This window comes from Chelonus insularis, unplaced genomic scaffold, assembly GCF_013357705.1.
Source record: "Chelonus insularis isolate UGA/USDA-ARS -01 unplaced genomic scaffold, ASM1335770v1 contig_568_pilon, whole genome shotgun sequence".
Lineage (NCBI taxonomy): Eukaryota > Metazoa > Arthropoda > Insecta > Hymenoptera > Braconidae > Chelonus > Chelonus insularis.
This window is the reverse complement of record NW_023276647.1, coordinates 716,800-735,444: the sequence shown is the minus strand read 5'-3', so window position 1 is coordinate 735,444 and position 18,645 is coordinate 716,800. Positions and strand designations below refer to the sequence as shown.

The window sequence follows — 18,645 nt, the reverse complement described above, 5'->3', positions numbered from 1 at the left end:
TAGGTGTAGAATCTGCCAAAAGAGTCTCGAGTCAGCAATATGGCTGATCAGATGTGTAACAGTAGGGTGTCACGGTGGTGTTAGTGCCCGTTATTTATGTCGAATTATCGCAAATCCTGTCCGAACCTTGCGTGTTTTCATGGAATCAGTGAGATATTGTGCAGAGGAAGAAATTCAATTTGCATGAGGGCATAGCACTTACCCTCCTCCGCAACAACCATGAAGTAAGTACAAGTGAAAAATCATTTCCTCCCTCTTTACTCTCTGTGTACAGGGAAACCACAACGGCTTCTCTCATTCTCTGACTTCTCGTCCATTGTTTATCATTTTGTCCAGACTCGTATTCCAATAATTTCCAGACATTCTTGCCAATTTTTTTTATCCTCCTCTTCATAGCTTGAAGCTAACAAAAATATAGGACACTATTTGAGGAAAAAAAAATAAGGGCGTTCTTTTTTGCGAGGCATTTCTTTTCAATACATACTTTGAATATCCGGAGTAAAAAATAATTATTCTCTGCATATCTACTTTCCTTCAGTAGTACATTTTGGTGGAAAGAATACAGCTGTTTTTCCTATTTTTATCATTCTTTTTCTAACAACACATGTTCATCTTTAGTCATCGAAACCCTTGGTGTCTTTTCATGCTTCGAAAATGAAGCTGTTTGGTCTAGATGAGGTTTAACTTGAAAAATAAATTTTTAAAATAATTCAAGTGTTTATTCCTCATTGTACTCCAACTGTTTTACTCTCCAACATTGAAGATAAGGATGATTAAAATATTAAATAATAGTGTAAATAGAATAAACCTAAATTAGTAAGGTCATAAAAATAATCAAGTTTAAACGTATAAATTAGTTCAGCAACTGAAGGTGTGTATCGAACAGATGTTTCAAACAATGAAATAAGATTAAATCGCTTGATTCATATACAGAATGACGCATCGAACGTGCGGATATCGATAAATCACTAACTCGTTTCCTTAAACCTTGCATTGATATCTGATTTCTTAGAATATTTTTCTTTTCTAAAGAATTTCAAGATCGTTTAGAAATATTTTAAAATGTACTCATTGCCAATAAGGAAATCTAAATATTTTTTTCATTCCTTCATTTAAAACTGGGTTTATCCAAGCAATGACTAACTCACTTTTTATTTAGATCACGGTAAATCATCAACCTTAATCCTTTACAACAGTTATGATTAATAAATTAAATAAGTTTATTCTTATTTCTTGGTAAGCTGAATGTCATAAAATTTTGACAAATTCCTATTTATTTTAGCTGAAGATTCACTAGTCAAGTAAACTTTGTTCTTTGTAAGTATAATTATTTTTCTTTCTTTGAAATATTTGAAAGAACTGTAATTATTCTTAAAAAAGCTTCTTAAACGGACGTTTTAAAATAACTACTTATTTTGTTTCGTCGAAAGAATGACAATTTGCTGTTTTTATTCAATTCATGTTAATATAACAATCAATTTAAAACACTCTAATGAATTTGTTGAAATAAAAAACAATAATTTCTTCAGTAACCTGATAGTTTTCGTTTTGCGCAACATTTGGAGTAGAAAAATGTGGAAAAGTCATGGGGATTTTCTTTAGCAAGCATCAAGGGATTAATACTCGTATTTCGCCAGGGGTATTATTCATCCCCAATTCAGAGTCACCCTCGCCCTTGGTAAAGAAAATGACGAACCCATAAAAATGGGGATATATGTCGAAAATTAGGGAGGGAATGCACGCACGAGTCAGCCGGATGCACACTCTCCTCGTGTGTCCTTGCTCAACGTGTTTCTTCGTCGCGTGTAAAGGGAAAAACATGCTTGAAAAACAAACTTAACTTGGTCTATCGTCACATATCTGTACCTTATGCCATTTATATATGTAACAATTTTCGTTTAAAAAAACTTCTTTCATGCTGAGAAGTAAATTACAGTCCATCAAGTTATTTTTTCAAGCCATATAAAAATTATTGGGTAATTCATAAAATTGTTCTTTCGTATTGACAATCACTTGATAATAGAAAAACCTTAATTAATTTCCAAGAAAATGATTGTCACAGTTTTAAAAAAAAAAAATGTATGCCAAGAAACCAAAATGATTCAATTTTTAATATAAATTCTTTTTATTGTGACTGATGAATTTAATAATATGAGTCTTGATAATAAAATATAAATTTATCAATTATGTATATTTGATACTTTAACAAATGATACCTTGAATTATTTATCAATTTTTAACGTTTGTTTAGTAACAAAAAAGTATTTATTATGGTATTTTTGATGAATTATTTAATAGATAACAGTTAAGGGTAACAGAAAAATATATAGCTAGTTATAAAGCGAATCAAGTCTACATGAATAAATAAGTTTTGGCCACGCACTGTGGAGCGAAGCGGGAATTGCCGACGTGCGTTATTAAATCGCAAAGATGCATGCCTCAGCGGACATTACTTCCTTTTATTAAATTCCATTGCTTATTTAATGTTAAGGTAAACAAGTTTTATTTAAAATGGCCAGTAAATTAGCAGAATTAAATTTTTACGTTTGTCTATAATACTAAATGCATAACAATCAGTTGATATAAAATAATAATTCTATAATTATCACCATATTTCATAATCTACGTATCAACATAATTGTTCATTACAGTCTTACTTTAATGGCTTTAATTAATAAACACTCATTAAGCTACTATTCTGACATCTTTCATTTAAAAAAGACAATTAAAATTTAATCAGTGAATAATTATTGTTACTATAGTTAATAATAAGTACGTTTGCTTTATTGTGTAGAAGACAATGGACGTTGCAATTTATTATTGATAATCTGTGGTTTGTCATTGTAGAAATATTTTATACCACTATTTGATTGCAAAAATGTTATTTGTTCTATTTGATGCAAGGAAATTATTTTAATCTTAATGATTAATTATCTAAGTATAAAATTATTTAAATATTCACAATACTTTAAAATTACAGTATTATTTTAACGCAAATATTTTATTATTTTAATTTAAATTTAAATAAAAAAAATTATTCTCATTAGCCTTCATTAATATTTTTGGAGTTTCAATATTTAAATGAAATCCTTGAGATAATAAAAATTCTTATTCTTTATAACACAAGTTGTAAAGTAGCTTGTAATTATGAACACTTTCTTTTATCCTTCCTAACGACTTCTTTTCTTAAAACATTCCCTGAAAGTGAGTGAACATTTGGTCATAATGTGAACAAGTTTCACCTTAATAGCAAACTGCAAATGAATAAGTGAATTAATTAATAATTATAATAATTTTATGCAAATATAAATACATTATTAGAGATTTTAAAAATTTCTTACATCAGTTTTTAAGTGACTTTTGTTGCATAAATTCTTACTTTTATCATTCAGTGATATTTTTTAAATTTAAAGTTGTAATAATCAACTGGTAATGATTTAACCAGTTGTCTCAAATATACTTCACTCTAATGAATTAGTAAGTTATTAAAAAATATATTTAAAATTCATTCACATTAAAAATCAGGTTTTAAACTAGTTTAATCATCAACACTTTATTTATTTTATTTTTCAATGATGCCTTCTGTTCGAAGCATTTCACCAATAATAACTCCCCTAGGGTGCAGCTTGAGAACAGATTTACATTCATTTTGGCTTGCATTGTTTCAGTGAATGTTGACAACAACGATAGGACGTAGTTAGTACATTCTTTTCATCAAAGTATTGTCGACAAATAAAGAAAAAAAATTTTCAACATACGTTCTAAGTTTAAAAATCATTTAAATTCATTTCCTTTACATTTTTACTAAAAATCTTTATGTCTTCTGCATCACATTGGTGAGATCACATTTTATCTGATGTTTTTTGATAATTTAAATGGAAATGTACAGACATTATTTTTATTACAGTCTCTAAATTGTAAAAAATAAAAATAACGAAGATGTTGAATCTTTAGAATTTTTTTCAAGTCTTCTCAGTCATTGCGAAAATACTTTTCTATTTTCTTGGCGTTCTTTGTCTCATTCTTAGTACAGAGATGTATATTTCTCAGAATCTACTACGAGAAAGTACCAGCCCTTGTCTTAGTTCCTTTCTCGCTTCTCTCGTGGTCGACGATGAGCGAAAACCCATGGGCGAGTAATACAAAACGATGACAGACCGGGTGCTCTGCGAAAAAACTGGTAGTACCCATCCTCGGGTTCGTGCACTCGTCCTCTACTCCTCCTAGTTATTACTCCGTGTGCCACCTGCCTTCGTTCGATCTCTCGCTCTGTCTCTCGGCGTTGTATTTTATATATGTACGTGTTGTATATACATATATATTTAATACTCGTGTTTCCATCCACTAATTTGCGTCCAATTATTGTTTGAAAGTTATCTAAAAAAAATAATGTGAAATAAAATATTTATTTTTTAACTGCAATTATGAGATATGAAGGTTAAAAAATTGTCTGTGGCTTTTTTTTTATGTGCAGTGATGAAAATTGTTGATTTTTAAAGAAATAATTGAATTAGTTTTTTGTTTAATAACTATTAAAAAAGACAGAAATTTATTTTATATAGATTTCTTTATGTTATGTCTTTGAATAAAAGTTGAATATTGTGATTGATTACATTATTGATGAAATGAAGTAAAAAAATGCATTAAAAGTTTTTTGTTTTTTGTAAATTGAAAAGCATTAGTTTTCAAAAGTTTTATTTGAAAAATTGTTAAGTTCACCTAGAGTGCAGAATGTTTGTAGAAAATAGATTTCATGAGTATTAATTTGACCTTAATTTGATGAATCAAGCTCATCGTAATGTCAGTTTAGCCTACATAAATGATTCAAAAATTAATTTCTCTTCATTTTTAAGCTTGACTTAATATTCTAAGCTTCAAAATTTAATGAAAAATTCATCTGACATTACTAATATAAAATATTCTTCAATTATTCTAGAGAATAGAAATAATTGAAGTTATTACATCAAAATAATCGCTTTTTCGAAATATATAGCTTACATTATAGGTCAAGCAAATGTAATTATGAAAGCAGTAATGCTGTGCCTACACGCAGTCCTTTCAATTAATCTATGAGGAAGCTTTTCATCAAATTTATGTCAACTGAGTCAGACAAAGAAATAACTTGCGGACTTCTTTGCGGTTTACTTCTATCACATGCTTAGCTTTTGTTTCTTTTATTATTCATTCAAGTCACGAATTAATTTAAAATAAAAAAATAAATTATATTTCTTCCAACTATTTGAAAGCTTCTCCAAAACCTTCCAATACCTTGGAGTTATTTCTAATTACTTAATCATATCTCTCAACACAATTTAATTAAAACGTATTGATGATTCAACTATTTAGTTAATGGTCTCATTTCCTTCCATTAAAATTGATTTTATTCTTTGGTGTTTGCTTTGAAATTCGAGAAAATAATTAATTAGCTCTTATGTATTTTTTTCTAAATCTATTCAAGGTATTTGTTCAGATGAAAAAGGATCAATTATGTAAAAATAAATCATCAGAATAATCTTCTTTTATTAAATAAGTCAACATAAGATTTTAGAATCTGATAAAAGTTCCATTTCACCACCTGATTTTTACTTCTTTGAATGGAAAAAAACATGTTCAATTCATGTCTTGATCTATTTTTTCATTCATCACATCTTCTTCTCTAATTTTTCACGGTTTACTAATTTTTCCTTTGTTTGTCTACTTGCCACTCTGACTGTTTCTCTAGAATTTAATTGAACCGGAATAAAAAAGAATGTTGATGGAAAATTTTCCACTGTTATATCTTTCTAGTCGGCTGCACTAAATGATGTAAATTGTAAGTTTAATCAATTTCTTGTTTAAATCTTCAACTTGGATATTATGCAAAAATTAAAGAAAGCCATCAGGTAAACGTAGAACTTGGTCTAGTTGATTGAGAGTAGTTGGATTAAATTTTCAGGCATAAGCATCAAATTTCAAAGGTTTACAATCTTGAGATTTAAGCCTATATGATATTCAGTATATAGATATAAAGTTAGATGCTATTAAAGTAGTAAGACGAAAAAGCAAAGAATACCTGGATCTTACTAACGTAGGTGTGCAGCGCTTCTTATATGGTAGTGTGCGTATACGGGAAGAAGGAAGTGCATCGACCGGTCTCTTGTGCTTCTCGTCAACCTCTCGGCATCCTCTCTGACTTTGTCCCAAACTAGATGCTGGAAATATGAGATAAAATGTACTCAGTACCTCCTTCAGAATGCTTCGCTGCTCAGCCTACTTTCTCCAGGTTGTTGAAGTTACAAAAATGTTTTCGGTTAATTTTTCATTACTTCGTTTTAAATGGGTTTGTTGTATTTGACTTTTTTTCTTTCCTTTTTTTTCATTTAAACGTTTCGAAAATTTACAAAGGTTATCTTTAATTAGAACAAAACTTTTTTTAAACAAAAAAAAAATAAAAACATTTATTTCATTAATATTTTAATTTCAATTAAAATAATATGATCTAATTAATTATTGCTGTTTTTTTTAAATCATCAACACTAATAACGAATAATTTAATTTAATTTATAGTTTAAATAAAAATTATTTAGAAATTTTATTTTCTCTTATTTTGAAATTATTAATGATAAAAATGAGAAATACAAGTATACTTTAATTACACAAAAATGAAGTGAAATTTATTGTTTATTGTTATTTCGAAAGTTTAAAATTAATGTAATAAAAGAAAAATAAAAGTATGCTAGAGAGAAATATTATTATCAAAAATAATTATATAATTAAGATAAAGTTATCAAAAAATTTTTGATGTTATTTTTATCATTTCATCTAGTAATGTATAGAAATGAATTCTCTAATGATAAAAATAGATTAATGAAAACCTTGAATTTTATTGTATAATTACTCAAAAATATAATATCAGACATTCTGTGTTAAATATTCATAGAATTCATTGTATTTTTATACTCTCATTTTCAAATATTAATATCCAATTTCCCTCATTTCAAACAGTTTATATTACATTAGAAATAAATTAAATTCAACTTAAAAATTAACTTTAAAACCAATAATAAATTTTTACATTAATTATTCAAGGAATTCATGGTAGTTTTTGATCGTTTGATAATATTAATAGCTCTCAATAACTATACATGATTAAACTCAATTTTCATAGAGTGATCAAATTCTTAGATATTGCATAGACAATTAAATCGTAACCTCTTTATGAGTGATGATTGTAAAAAAACAATAAACATAATTTATCTAGTATATTTTTTATCAACAACTATACACATTTGAAGTGAGTGTAAACAGAATGAAAAAGTGTGGTTTGTGGTGTTGGAGATTAAAGTTGGAATTTGCATCAGTCGTACTTATCTCTCTAGTTCTGGTATCCTTATAACGAGAAAGAGGAAGCGTGAGGAAGTGGCAATATCTTGCTACATCCTCTTTTTTTCTCTTCAAACTCTGCGCACCCGTCATAGTTCTTGAGTTCAGTTAAAAATTAATATTCAACTGAGATACTTTATAATAGTTCTCAATTGCTCTCATGCAAAGTAGTGGTTCCACTCTCCTATTAGTCCACATGTGAAATTAACTGTGGTTAATTAAAAAACTTTTCCTACAGATTTTTAAAATAATTTTTTTTTTATAATTAAATTAATATAAATTATTCAAACGATAATAATAATAGTAATGGTGATGATAGTAAAAATAAAAAGTGAAACTGAATATAAAATTAAATGGACCAGTGACATGACATTGATGCTAGTGATTCAGTTACAGAGTGTTAAAAATGTTTAGAAAAAACAATGAAAATGCTATTCACTCAAAGTGTCAGCAAGGAATTAGTCAAGTTATTGTGATGACGAGTCGAAGGGGCGTTCGTCCTCTAACGGTGCATGGTGGTGAAATGACGATAATCCGGGATGACAAGAAAATAGAAAACTTGATACCTACCAGCACTAATCACTTTAGACATTCATCCTGGCAAGAATATTGGTCTTGGTATAACTTCAATATGTTTCCTTTTTATTATCAATCCAAGTCATTTAGACTCTATTTTGTTGCAATCTGAAACGAAAAATAAATCAATATCAAATTAGAATGTAAAAAACTAAAAAATTTTGTGAAAAATAAGTAAAAGTAAATGATTTCCAAAAGAAAAAAAAATGTATAGATTTAGAAATGTTCCAATAAGTTCTTAAAAAGAGTTTTAAAGTTGCAAACTCTACAAAAAAGTTTTAAAACATTTAAAATGTATTGCCAAAGTTTAAAATACATTTAAAATTTCATTACGTATTAAATTAGTCATGATTCAATAAAATATTAACATTTATTTTCTACTGAACAAATTATCAATGTTTCACTGATTTCATGAACTGTATTTTCTTGGGAAAGTAAATGGCTAGTATGATAATAATAAAATTGAGATAAATTTGCATAGATATAAATACGACAAATCTAACTCATAAATAATAAAAGTAAAAATACAGGCAATATTGGAAAGGCAATATTGAAATATTAAAAAAAAAAGTTCAAACTATTTATCTATTTGCAAGTGTTAGATATATCGATAATATCGTACATTAATGAATATATAACACACTCTAATGGTTGATAATAAATATAAATACGATTAATTTTAATTGATAAAGAACATGTAGAAATATTCCTTTTATGATAATAATCTTTATTCCCAATTATTGCCATTTATCTATTAGCTTAATGTTCAAATTTACCAGAGTTCTCAATTTTTTATAACTCGATGCGATTTGTTGAAGGTTTCGTGGTTTTTTTTTTAATTTTGTGGTGGTAATGAGGTCATATCGACAAGTTTTAGACCCCCTGGGGTATCAATAATCTACAGTATAACTAGTTCTGCTTAGTTTTTTTTTTTAAATTCAGTATCCGGCTTTACTGGATACACTGATTAAAATAAATTAATCTAATGTTTATTTCAAACTCACCCATTTCAGTTAAAATCAATAACATTTTGCTATTTTTTTATTTTATTACATAAAAAATATAATTAGTCAACTCCTAAACATGTTGTTAGACACTAAAAGTGAATTAAAAATAACATCAAAGTGATGAAAACTAAAAAAAAGCTTAGTTCTAGGCAACTAGCAAGTGTTCAGTGTAGAAACTTGATAAGATGATTGAACAAAAATGTTGTTAATGTTAAGCTATTGGTCAGACATGCTAGATTATTTTATTATAACAAACTAGCTTCAATTTGTCGTAACCTATCCTTCTCTAACAGCGTGGGATTCATCAGGATTTACCACGTGTATAACTTGTTATTACATCCAATCTACTGAAAATGCTTCCCACGAAATAACCTGTTGATGCAGTAGCAATCTTAAAGAAAAAGAATGGACAATTATTTGTATAGCATCTTCGTTTGTAAATTACACTATAATTAGTTAATTATTTAATTACTTAATGAGATATAATTAAATTTTACTATTTTATTTTACAGCGAAGTAAGCATATCATCTGCCCGCGCGTCGGTGATGGTTTACGACGATGTGAGCAAAAGATGGATACCAAGTGGCACATCATCTGGGTTGTCAAAAGTGCAACTTTATCACCATGTAGTGCATAACACTTTCCGTGTCGTAGGACGTAAACTCCAAGATCATGAGATCGTTATCAATTGTGCGATACTCAAAGGACTCAAATACAATCAGGCCACAGTAACATTTCACCAATGGAGAGATAATAATCGGGTGTATGGACTTAATTTCTCGACTAAAGAAGATGCTGAGCAATTCGCCAGAGCTATGCTACAAGCACTTGAAGTGAGTTTCTGTTTTATTTAATTAAAAGATTCTCCATTCATTCCTGCTAATTAGAATAGGTAGCTGGAGAGTATAAAGTAGATGAGATAATTAGAGATTTTTTTTTCACTGTTTATTAAAAAAAATTAGTATTGATCAAATCACTTGGTTAGAAATAATCATTCTTTATAATCTATTTGATAAAAAGCAGTGAGTTTATTTTATGATATAAGGATAATACATTTAATCACTATAGAATATTAATCCATTAAGAATTAAATTCTATGAAAATGAATCAGATTTCTCTAAGCTTCAGTAGAAATCTTAAAAAAGTTTTATAATAATCTAGTAAACTTTTTGTATTGTTGATAGAAGATTAAAAGAAAAATATGAAGTTTTTAATAAAAAATTCTAGCAATTTGCTAATTAAATAATTCATTAGATTGACGACAAGTTCTTTCAACTTTATTTTTTATGCATTTCGTTTGTTAATATTTTTCTTTATATTTTATTTTGCCTTTTTGCTTTAGCAGAGAGGAAAAGTAAGTGCAATAAAAATAAAGAAAATTACTAAGACACCGATTTTACAGTGAAAATTACAAAGATTCACCAACGTGAGTTCAAAAACTTCACAGCCTACTACGTTTCCAATTATACTTCCAACTTCGTCGTGGCTTTTATGTTTCTTTTGCAATTCCCTTTGAACTTCTTCTACACTTTTTTTAAACATCTGTCCCACTTTTACTTACGTTAATTTTTTATTTGAAGTCAAGTATCAAGTTTACTTGTAATATCATTGAAAAACCTTGATGATGATGATGATGATGATAATTTAATAACAGATATTAATTGTATCAGTTTATTAGTGCTATTTGCGAAATGATCTTAAATTTAGTTCTAATTGTTTTTATTTGTAGGTGCTGAATAACGGCAGTAACATATCGAGGAATTCAGTTCCAGTTGGTACACCAGCTACTCAACAACAGACTGTTTATTCACAACAACCCCAACAACAACAGCCAACATCTCAGGCTAATACGCAATATGAAGAGGATATGGGATACAGGTAAATTATATTGTAGTAAATCTAACTTGTGAGTAATTTAAAAGGCTTCAGTCTTATTGACAGTTTAAAAGTGAACTTATATTTGTCAATTGGTTTTAAAAATTCTCTCTTTCAATCATGAAACAAAAGTGAATGTTTGTAAAATAACTCTGACATTGACTTTCAGATTTAAGAAAATATGATCTTAAAAGAATTGATATTAGTATTAATAATAAACAAATTTTGAAGCATCATTCGAATAATTAACCATGCTGGTAATTTCAATGATGATTGAATGTAACTTTCCAATCAATACTTTTCACACTCTATATGCAATAATTACACCAATTAAACACTAAACGTGAGAGGAATAATTTCTATGAATGGAAACTGGCCATTCTGGTAATTTGTGCTAATTAAAAGTAGCATTTAGACTGAATATTCTGGGTGATTACAGTCAAATCCAAGGTCAAGTTCATGGTTATTGCACAGTGGGAGCTATCCCACGGAGTTCCTTGTCACTTGGACATCTTTCCACGGGAGGTTTAGCGCCTTCCTCTGTGCCCCCGACTCCTACCCCCAACCAGAATCACTTATCCAATAATATTGGCGCGACGATTGCTAATCAAGGGGCTTCTCGAGTCTCACCAACCGATGGCACCATGAGGTGACTGCCGGACACATTTTAAGTGCCATCCAAGCCTTTAACAAATCATTACATTAGTTAATCGAATTAATCGTCTCTCTTTCACCATAATAATAAAGTCATTATACCGATCATGCATGTATATACATAGGCATTGAATAGATCCAGTTATTTAGGTTTGACAATGTGTTAGTCTTCTGCTAAGTCACCACTTATCAGTTCACAGTGACTTGCATCTGTCAACGACAGTAGTTACGAGATGGAAAATGACTAGACTATCCAGGAATAATTTTGCTAACAATAACTTGTCGCAATATATATAAACGATTGAATTATCATGTGTGATATAAGAATTGTAGTTGTTGGATTGATGCAAAATTTTTCACAGTCAGTGAAGCGTTGATTAAACGAAAAAAATTGAACTAACTTTTAATTAACACCTTTTTTTGTAAATTGGAATTATAATTAAATTTAAAGTTTGAGTATAATTGTTTATTATAATTTGTAAAATTTTTCGCATTCATTCAATAGAACAATTAAAAATGAACCACCTTAGCGATAAAAACTCGTCTGATAAATGGGTAAGTATTTCATTTTCTTTCGAAAAATATTTCGTATTTTTTATTGATTTATGTACAGCTTATTTTTATGAAGTTTATTCCGTAGAGATAATCGCTAAGGTGGTTTTAGATTACCTTTAACCTCGTTTTTATTAGCCTTTTTTGATAGAGAAGTATAAAAATTGGCCATTATTTTTAATAATTTTAAACCTTAGATGGCTGAATAGTTTTGCTTCATATTGACATTTCAATTTTCTATAAAATCTTCTAACCGATTTATTTTCAATTTGATTGAATTTTTTACAGAACCATGACTAGAGAAGATGTAGCAATAATTCAGGAACGTAGAATGTCTCAGCAAAGTCAAAGTAAGTTGAAAATGGCTCAAGAGTTTAGAAAATTTATCAATCAACTCACATATGTCATTCCAAATGGAATTTAAAGTTTTTCTTATGATAAAATATCATTTATAGTAAGTAACATTAATAATGATCTATATTATTCCAAATTTAGGCTCTAATGGTCCAAATGCAATATCTCCAAGCTGTCCATCAGGAGCGCCTCAACAACAACAACAACAGCAACAGCAGCAACAACAATCAGGTCATCACAGAACGTCTTCAGCGCCACCAGCACCTCAGCCCCAGCCTCCACCAGTACCCGACTCTATTTTGACCACTCGGCCGCAAATATCCGGTTCACCTGTGCCACCTCAACCTCCAGCAGCTCCACCAGCGCCTCCATGTCCACCCGCGATGATGAACTTCAATGCCCCTGTGCCACCCCCGATGATGAATCAGTACGCACAATCTCCTTCCCAATCAAATATCTCCAGCCAAACGCAATCCCAACAAATTTACAGCAGTAATCAGAACAATCAATATAATTCGCAATCGAATCAATATGTTAACAATTCCAATCAGAGTCAGTACTCAAGTCAAAGTAGTCTTTACAGCAGTAATAATCAGAATTATTCGCAAACAAATAGCGCGCAAGGTAGTCAGTATGCTAGTAGTCAAAATTCTCAATATGGCAGTAGTCAGTATGGTAGTAATAGCTCGATTAATCAGTACGCCAGTTCACCCAGTCAATTTGCGCAAAACCAATCGCAGTATGGCGTGGTGGGCCAGGCACAAGGGCAATACGCTCAAACCGGGAATGCTGTTAATCCGTACGGGACTCCTGCAAATTCTGTTAATTATGCCAGTGGGCCTGCAGCAAACGCTAACACTTATGCTCCCATTAGCAGCAATGGTCCACCACCACCGCCGATGGCTTCCCTTGGTGGTCCAGCTGCTCCACCTCCACCTCCACCCCCGCCAGTTCCAAACACTAACGTCAGTGCCGGGTCCAACACTAACAGTACCCCTAATTCTGAACCAGCGCCTGATGTGAATTCCCTTGCAGCTGCTCTTCAAGCAGCTAAGTTGAAAAAAAAGGTTTGTTACGTTTTGTTTATTTGATAAACAGTATCTTAAATACTTTTTTTATTTATGATCTCATTCTCATTGGTTTTATTTTATACAGCAGTCACAGCCAGTTGAAAATAGTGGGTCTAGCAGTGGGGGTGGTGGCAATTATGGGACTCTAGGACGTGGAGGTGGCGGAGGAATGGCATCAATGATGGATGAGATGGCTAAAACACTTGCACGTCGTCGTGCAGCTGTTGAAAAGACCCAGCCTGAACAACCAGTTGTGAGTTTTTATTTTATTCATTCTTTGAAAGAATTAAATAATTACATAAGACTTAATGGCAGATGATGATGGTTAATGTTAATTTTTTTGTAGGAGCCAGAGAGTTCTCCTGATAAAAAGTCTTGGGACAAAAATAACTCGGCGAATAGTAAATTTTCAAATGGTGCAGAGTCACCGAAATCAGCTCGTAAAAGGTTCGGGTCAGCATCTGAAGATACTCTTCTTCGAGTTAATGGAGTCAATGATGGAGCTCTGCTTACTGCTCAAGAGATGGAGGCCTTTAAAGCTGAGATTATAAAAGAAGTCAAGAAAGAATTCCAAAAGATGAAACAAGAAATAATTGAAGGTACACAAAGTCGCTTTACTTCAGTAATTTGATATTTATTGATTAAAACATTTTATCAAGACTAGAGAAAAGTTTTTAATGATTGGAAAACCAATTAACTTTATTGAATCGTTTATAAACTTTGGTATATTTTAAATCAATTTATTTTTATAGCCGTTAAAAAGATAAAAGTAAATTTACATTGATTCTAAACTTTGATTAGTATACACATAACAATAGAATTAAAATAATTTTTTGTTGCAGCATTGAAAGGTGAATTAAACCGAAGGTAGATGCGTCAACATTAAAACATTGATGATTAATGGCATATAGCTATTAATAAACGTAAGAGAGATTTGACTAGATAATTAAACTGCAGTCATCATCGATGATAACCGTGTAAGGTTTTTATTACATACTTGAAAAATCAGAGTGTAGTAATATCCATGTATATCTGCCATTGTGTGTAAGTACGTTAATCTAGCTTAGTAAATTAAGAAGAATCACATTTTCGATACCCCATACATCATCTCTAACAAGGTGACCGATTTATCTAATTAATCCTATCGAAACTCCAAGTTACTGGTTACTAAAGATGCATTACACCAGGCTTTCATTTAGTTTTATAACTATATCTTAATTTAACAATTTTATATCAATATACATTTTTTATGTCATTTCTTGAACAATTATTGATATTAATATTGTTAATAGAATAAATCGTTGGTGATTCAAGTAAAATAATTTTTACTGCATTTAAATGGAAACATATCATTAATTGTCATACATTTTATCACTTTGATATATTTTTATTATACATACCTTTTTTTGTATTATGATTTTTTATTTACTTGACAAATTCATGAAACTAAATGAATATACATGCTATAAAAAATTAATAATATTAAGTAAATATGAATTATTTGAAAATATTCTCTTACAATTCTAAAATTAATTTATAATGATAAATAGTAAATGAAAAAAACATGAAATAACTAAACAATAATAATTTGAGTGCAACCAAACGTCTTTCAAAGAACAATTTTTATTGAGAGAATCATAAAGCCTACGATGATGAGAATGATAAAAATACTGATAACGTGGATTTCGATAGTTTATTGATGAAAAGAAAATTAAAAATACGAAAGAATGATAAAAATAAAAAATAGTAATGAAAGAAAGAAAGGAACATGATAGTGAACAGAATTTTTCGTATTAGCAGAAGTAATGTGCCGCGAAGTTATTTGCTATTTTGCACTTAAATTAAAAATCGATTGAAAAAAAAATAAAGGAAAGTCAGTCTTTAAAAAAAAAAAAAATAATAAAGATTTGAGTGAAGTTTCCATTAAATTTATATAAATTAAAATTTTGACATTTTTTTGCGACGAAGACTGAACTAATGAGAGTAATCCTAAAATAATAATAAAAATGAATAAATTAAAAGGCGTATAAAATCAGGAAACAATTTGACTGATAATGAGTAAATAATAAATAATAATTACTATTATTATTAATAACTGCACAAATTTTTAAGTCAAGTCATTCTTAAGTAATAAAAGTAAAAATTAAAAAATTAATTGGTAATGAAATTATATTCATTAGCAAAATTATTATAAGCTTTAAGAGTAATATACATTATGTAATGGTATATTTATATCAACATATAAGGCAATTTCAAAGGCTGATTGTCGTATTTCCACAATTTTTATGGGTCGTGCACATGCTTTTGCTAAGCTCTACTACTCTTCCCCATGTAAAATACCAGAAAAAAATGCTTTATAGGCTTGAGAATCTCTGCTGTAGAAAAAGATAAGTCTTAACTGATTAAAAATATCGCAAAACAAGTAAAGTCATGTGGAAGACGAGATTTGTAGATGTGTTGAACTACTTGAGAATTCATATGAAATATTTAAAAACAAGTAAAATATTATTTGTTATATTAAAATATTTTCAATTTCAATGTAGTCAATTTTTTATAAATGATGATAATTATTATATGATGAAAAAAAAAAAAAATTATTTCAAAGGATTATTAAGTTCATCATTAATAATTAATGGTTGATAATAAACAATATAAAAATGCGATAATTATTCTATAGCTATGCACTTTATTTTGAAAATGTCAGTTTTATATTCTCACATTTTATATATGATTACTTTTGTAAATATTATTGATATTCCTTCCATTATTATTATTATAATATGTATTTATTTTTCATAATTACTAAACTACCGATTAATAACTATTCTTTAAGTAGTAATTTTTTTTATTAATCAGCCTTTCATTTTTTATAAAAACTTATGTATTAATTTTTGTACTGTATTTTGAATTTTTTTTATAAAAATTTTTAAAATGTTAAAAAAAAAAAAATTATATATTCATACATCAAATGTGAATTTATTTATGAAAAGAATTCAAAATAAATATGAAAGGAAAGAAAATGAATGTGAAAAGATGACAGAGGTGGACCAGAAATAGTAAATAGTATTAAGATGCATTTATGCGATACATATATCGATTTGCTGATTTAAACTCTAGCCCTGACATTTGTTGCGATAAAAAAAAGAAAATAAAAGCCCAAGTTAACAAAAATTATAAAAGCTAATGTGACTTAGATAAAAATGTATTCATTTTATTCCAAATGACCTGACGCCTTCAAGTTTTTGCGAAATGAAGAATAAAAAATCTTCGACTACTGCTTACTAATTATGATTAAAAACCTTGTATTGTAATTATAATTCTAATTGTAATGTTATTGATACATTCTCATGATTTCCTATGAGAACCGCGAAGAAAACAATATTCATGGACAGTTAGAAAAGAAATATAAAACTTTTTAAACTGTTTATGCTCGTACTGTTTCATAACTAATTTATAAGTATAAAAAAATATTGTATTGGATTTATTAATATTTAAGAAATTAATTAACAGACTACTAATTAATATAGTAAATAATGAGTTGTCTGAATTGTACAGTTGTACAAGAATTGTTCTATTACTTGACTTATCATTGTGAATAATTCGGCAATTTATGTATACGAGTTTAATAAATTTTTACTTCTTATCAAGAATAATAATATTATTTAAAAACTAACTTCAAGAGGAAATACATAGGAATAATATTAATAGTTGTAACACTGTACTTTTAATATAAGAGTAATATAAAAAATTGTTGCAGTAGTCAAAATAATTTTTTATATTATTTTTATGTTGATTATAATGAAGCTTTTCGTCACTACTAATTGTATGTCGATTTTTTAAGATTGTTAAAATAATCATATGATAATGATAATTAATCATAATTTTGTATTTTTATATTTGCAATGTAAATGTGCATCAACGTAGATTCAATAGACTTTCCACCAGGTTTTACATCGTTTAAACGCTGGGCAGTCATTCAGAATTGCCAATATGGGGCTGTGATTGGAAACGTGATCTTTATTTAATACAACTCGATAATCATATTTGCATTTAATATCAAATTAAGTGCTGACTCGTATACATCAAAGATTGCCGGACGATTCGTTTTCATATAACCAACACGTTAGATAAGCGACTCTAGATCATTTATCATTTCAGGAAGGCAAAGAATGATTTTTTATATATGGAACAAAATATTTGAGTTTAATTTATCAGTTTATTCATACTTATTAAGATAAAATTTCAAATGAAATATTTTTTTTAATCATAATAAACATATAGTTTGAAAATAGTGGAATTGGCTGTAAGTTTTTATATAATTATAAATAATTATTTATAAATTTTTGACTTAAATATCTTTTTTTGATGGAATTATTTTTATCATCAGTTTGAAACTTAGAATGTCACTTACTACTGCCTTCAAATATTTTTTATTTATCTAGTAAACAACAATAAGTACATTTAGAACAATAAATAAATGAAAATCGTAGAAACTATTCAAAGCAATATATTTCTTTTTGCTTTTATAAGTGATTTAAGATGAAATAGAGGGTGTTTGTACAATTGTATCAATCATTTTATTCACGATACATTTAAGGATTTTTTAAAAATAAATTCATGCGATTGTTGACTCTTGTATGGAGAATAACATATAGAAGGTTTTTTGTAACTAAGACAGGAGTCAGGACATATAAATAATAAACGATAAATAAATAAATAAAACATGAATGGAGGAATGATTCAAAACGAAAAATAGAACAGATAAAAATAAAACAAAGCCACATAGTATTTGAAATTAGGTTTTTAAGTAATATAATGTAAAAGAAGTTTGAAAAGTTTGTATTGATATTACGATTTAATCGCGCGTCTAACGGCACACCAGGTGAATGAACTATAAACAGAGGATAAAGGAGAGCAAAAAAAAAATATAAATGGATAATAGCGATAATAAATAAATGAAATAAAATAATACAAAACAATTAATTCGTTTCTTAAGCGTATCTTGGAAAATATTTGTATGTAAATGAATGAAAAACAATAAAAAGTATCATATACAATAAAATTGGTTGAGCTAATTCTTGACATAAGCCTACTGCTTTTTGTTTATAACTTTTATATAATCAATTAACAGTCACTTGTATTTTGCTATGATAAAATCAGTTTTAATCATCATTAATGTAATTATATTTTTTAT

At 28.5% G+C, this 18,645-nt stretch overlaps 1 protein-coding gene and 1 long non-coding RNA gene across 4 annotated transcripts in view; one reads left to right on the top strand and one right to left on the bottom strand.

Moving 5' to 3' along the window:
* Positions 1 to 11: 11 nt before the first annotated feature.
* ena (enabled) lies at positions 12 to 18,513 on the top strand. Of its 2 annotated transcripts, none has more exons than XM_035088808.1 (8): positions 12 to 224; positions 9,458 to 9,779; positions 10,676 to 10,824; positions 12,316 to 12,377; positions 12,523 to 13,448; positions 13,537 to 13,704; positions 13,798 to 14,050; positions 14,294 to 18,377. In XM_035088808.1, exons 1-8 carry the CDS (start codon positions 220 to 222, stop codon positions 14,320 to 14,322), a joined length of 1,914 nt encoding a protein of 637 aa, XP_034944699.1. In that variant the 5' UTR covers positions 12 to 219; the 3' UTR covers positions 14,323 to 18,377. The 2 variants fall into 2 exon arrangements, with proteins under 2 accessions (XP_034944699.1, XP_034944698.1); XM_035088807.1 differs by lacking the exon at positions 12 to 224 and adding an exon at positions 7,424 to 7,980 and having other exon boundaries at positions 14,294 to 18,513.
* LOC118070282 (uncharacterized) overlaps positions 3,538 to 18,645 on the bottom strand; it is a 48,479-nt gene continuing 33,371 nt past the window's right edge. For both annotated transcript variants that reach the window (XR_004690740.1, XR_004690741.1), the window contains 4 exons: positions 7,933 to 8,046; positions 7,347 to 7,546; positions 6,053 to 6,191; positions 3,538 to 4,377 (listed from right to left, as the gene is read on the bottom strand). This is a non-coding gene — a long non-coding RNA (uncharacterized lncRNA). The remainder of the gene's footprint in view (positions 4,378 to 6,052; positions 6,192 to 7,346; positions 7,547 to 7,932; positions 8,047 to 18,645) is intronic.

Coding starts and splice junctions, on each gene's coding strand:
- ena (XM_035088807.1), top strand. CDS start 7,769: ATGTTTAGAAAAAACAATGAAAATGCTATTCACTCAAAGTGTCAGCAA. Junction 10,825..12,315: donor GAAGAGGATATGGGATACAG/GTAAATTATATT, acceptor AATTTTTTACAG/AACCATGACTAGAGAAGATG. Junction 13,705..13,797: donor CCCAGCCTGAACAACCAGTT/GTGAGTTTTTAT, acceptor ATTTTTTTGTAG/GAGCCAGAGAGTTCTCCTGA.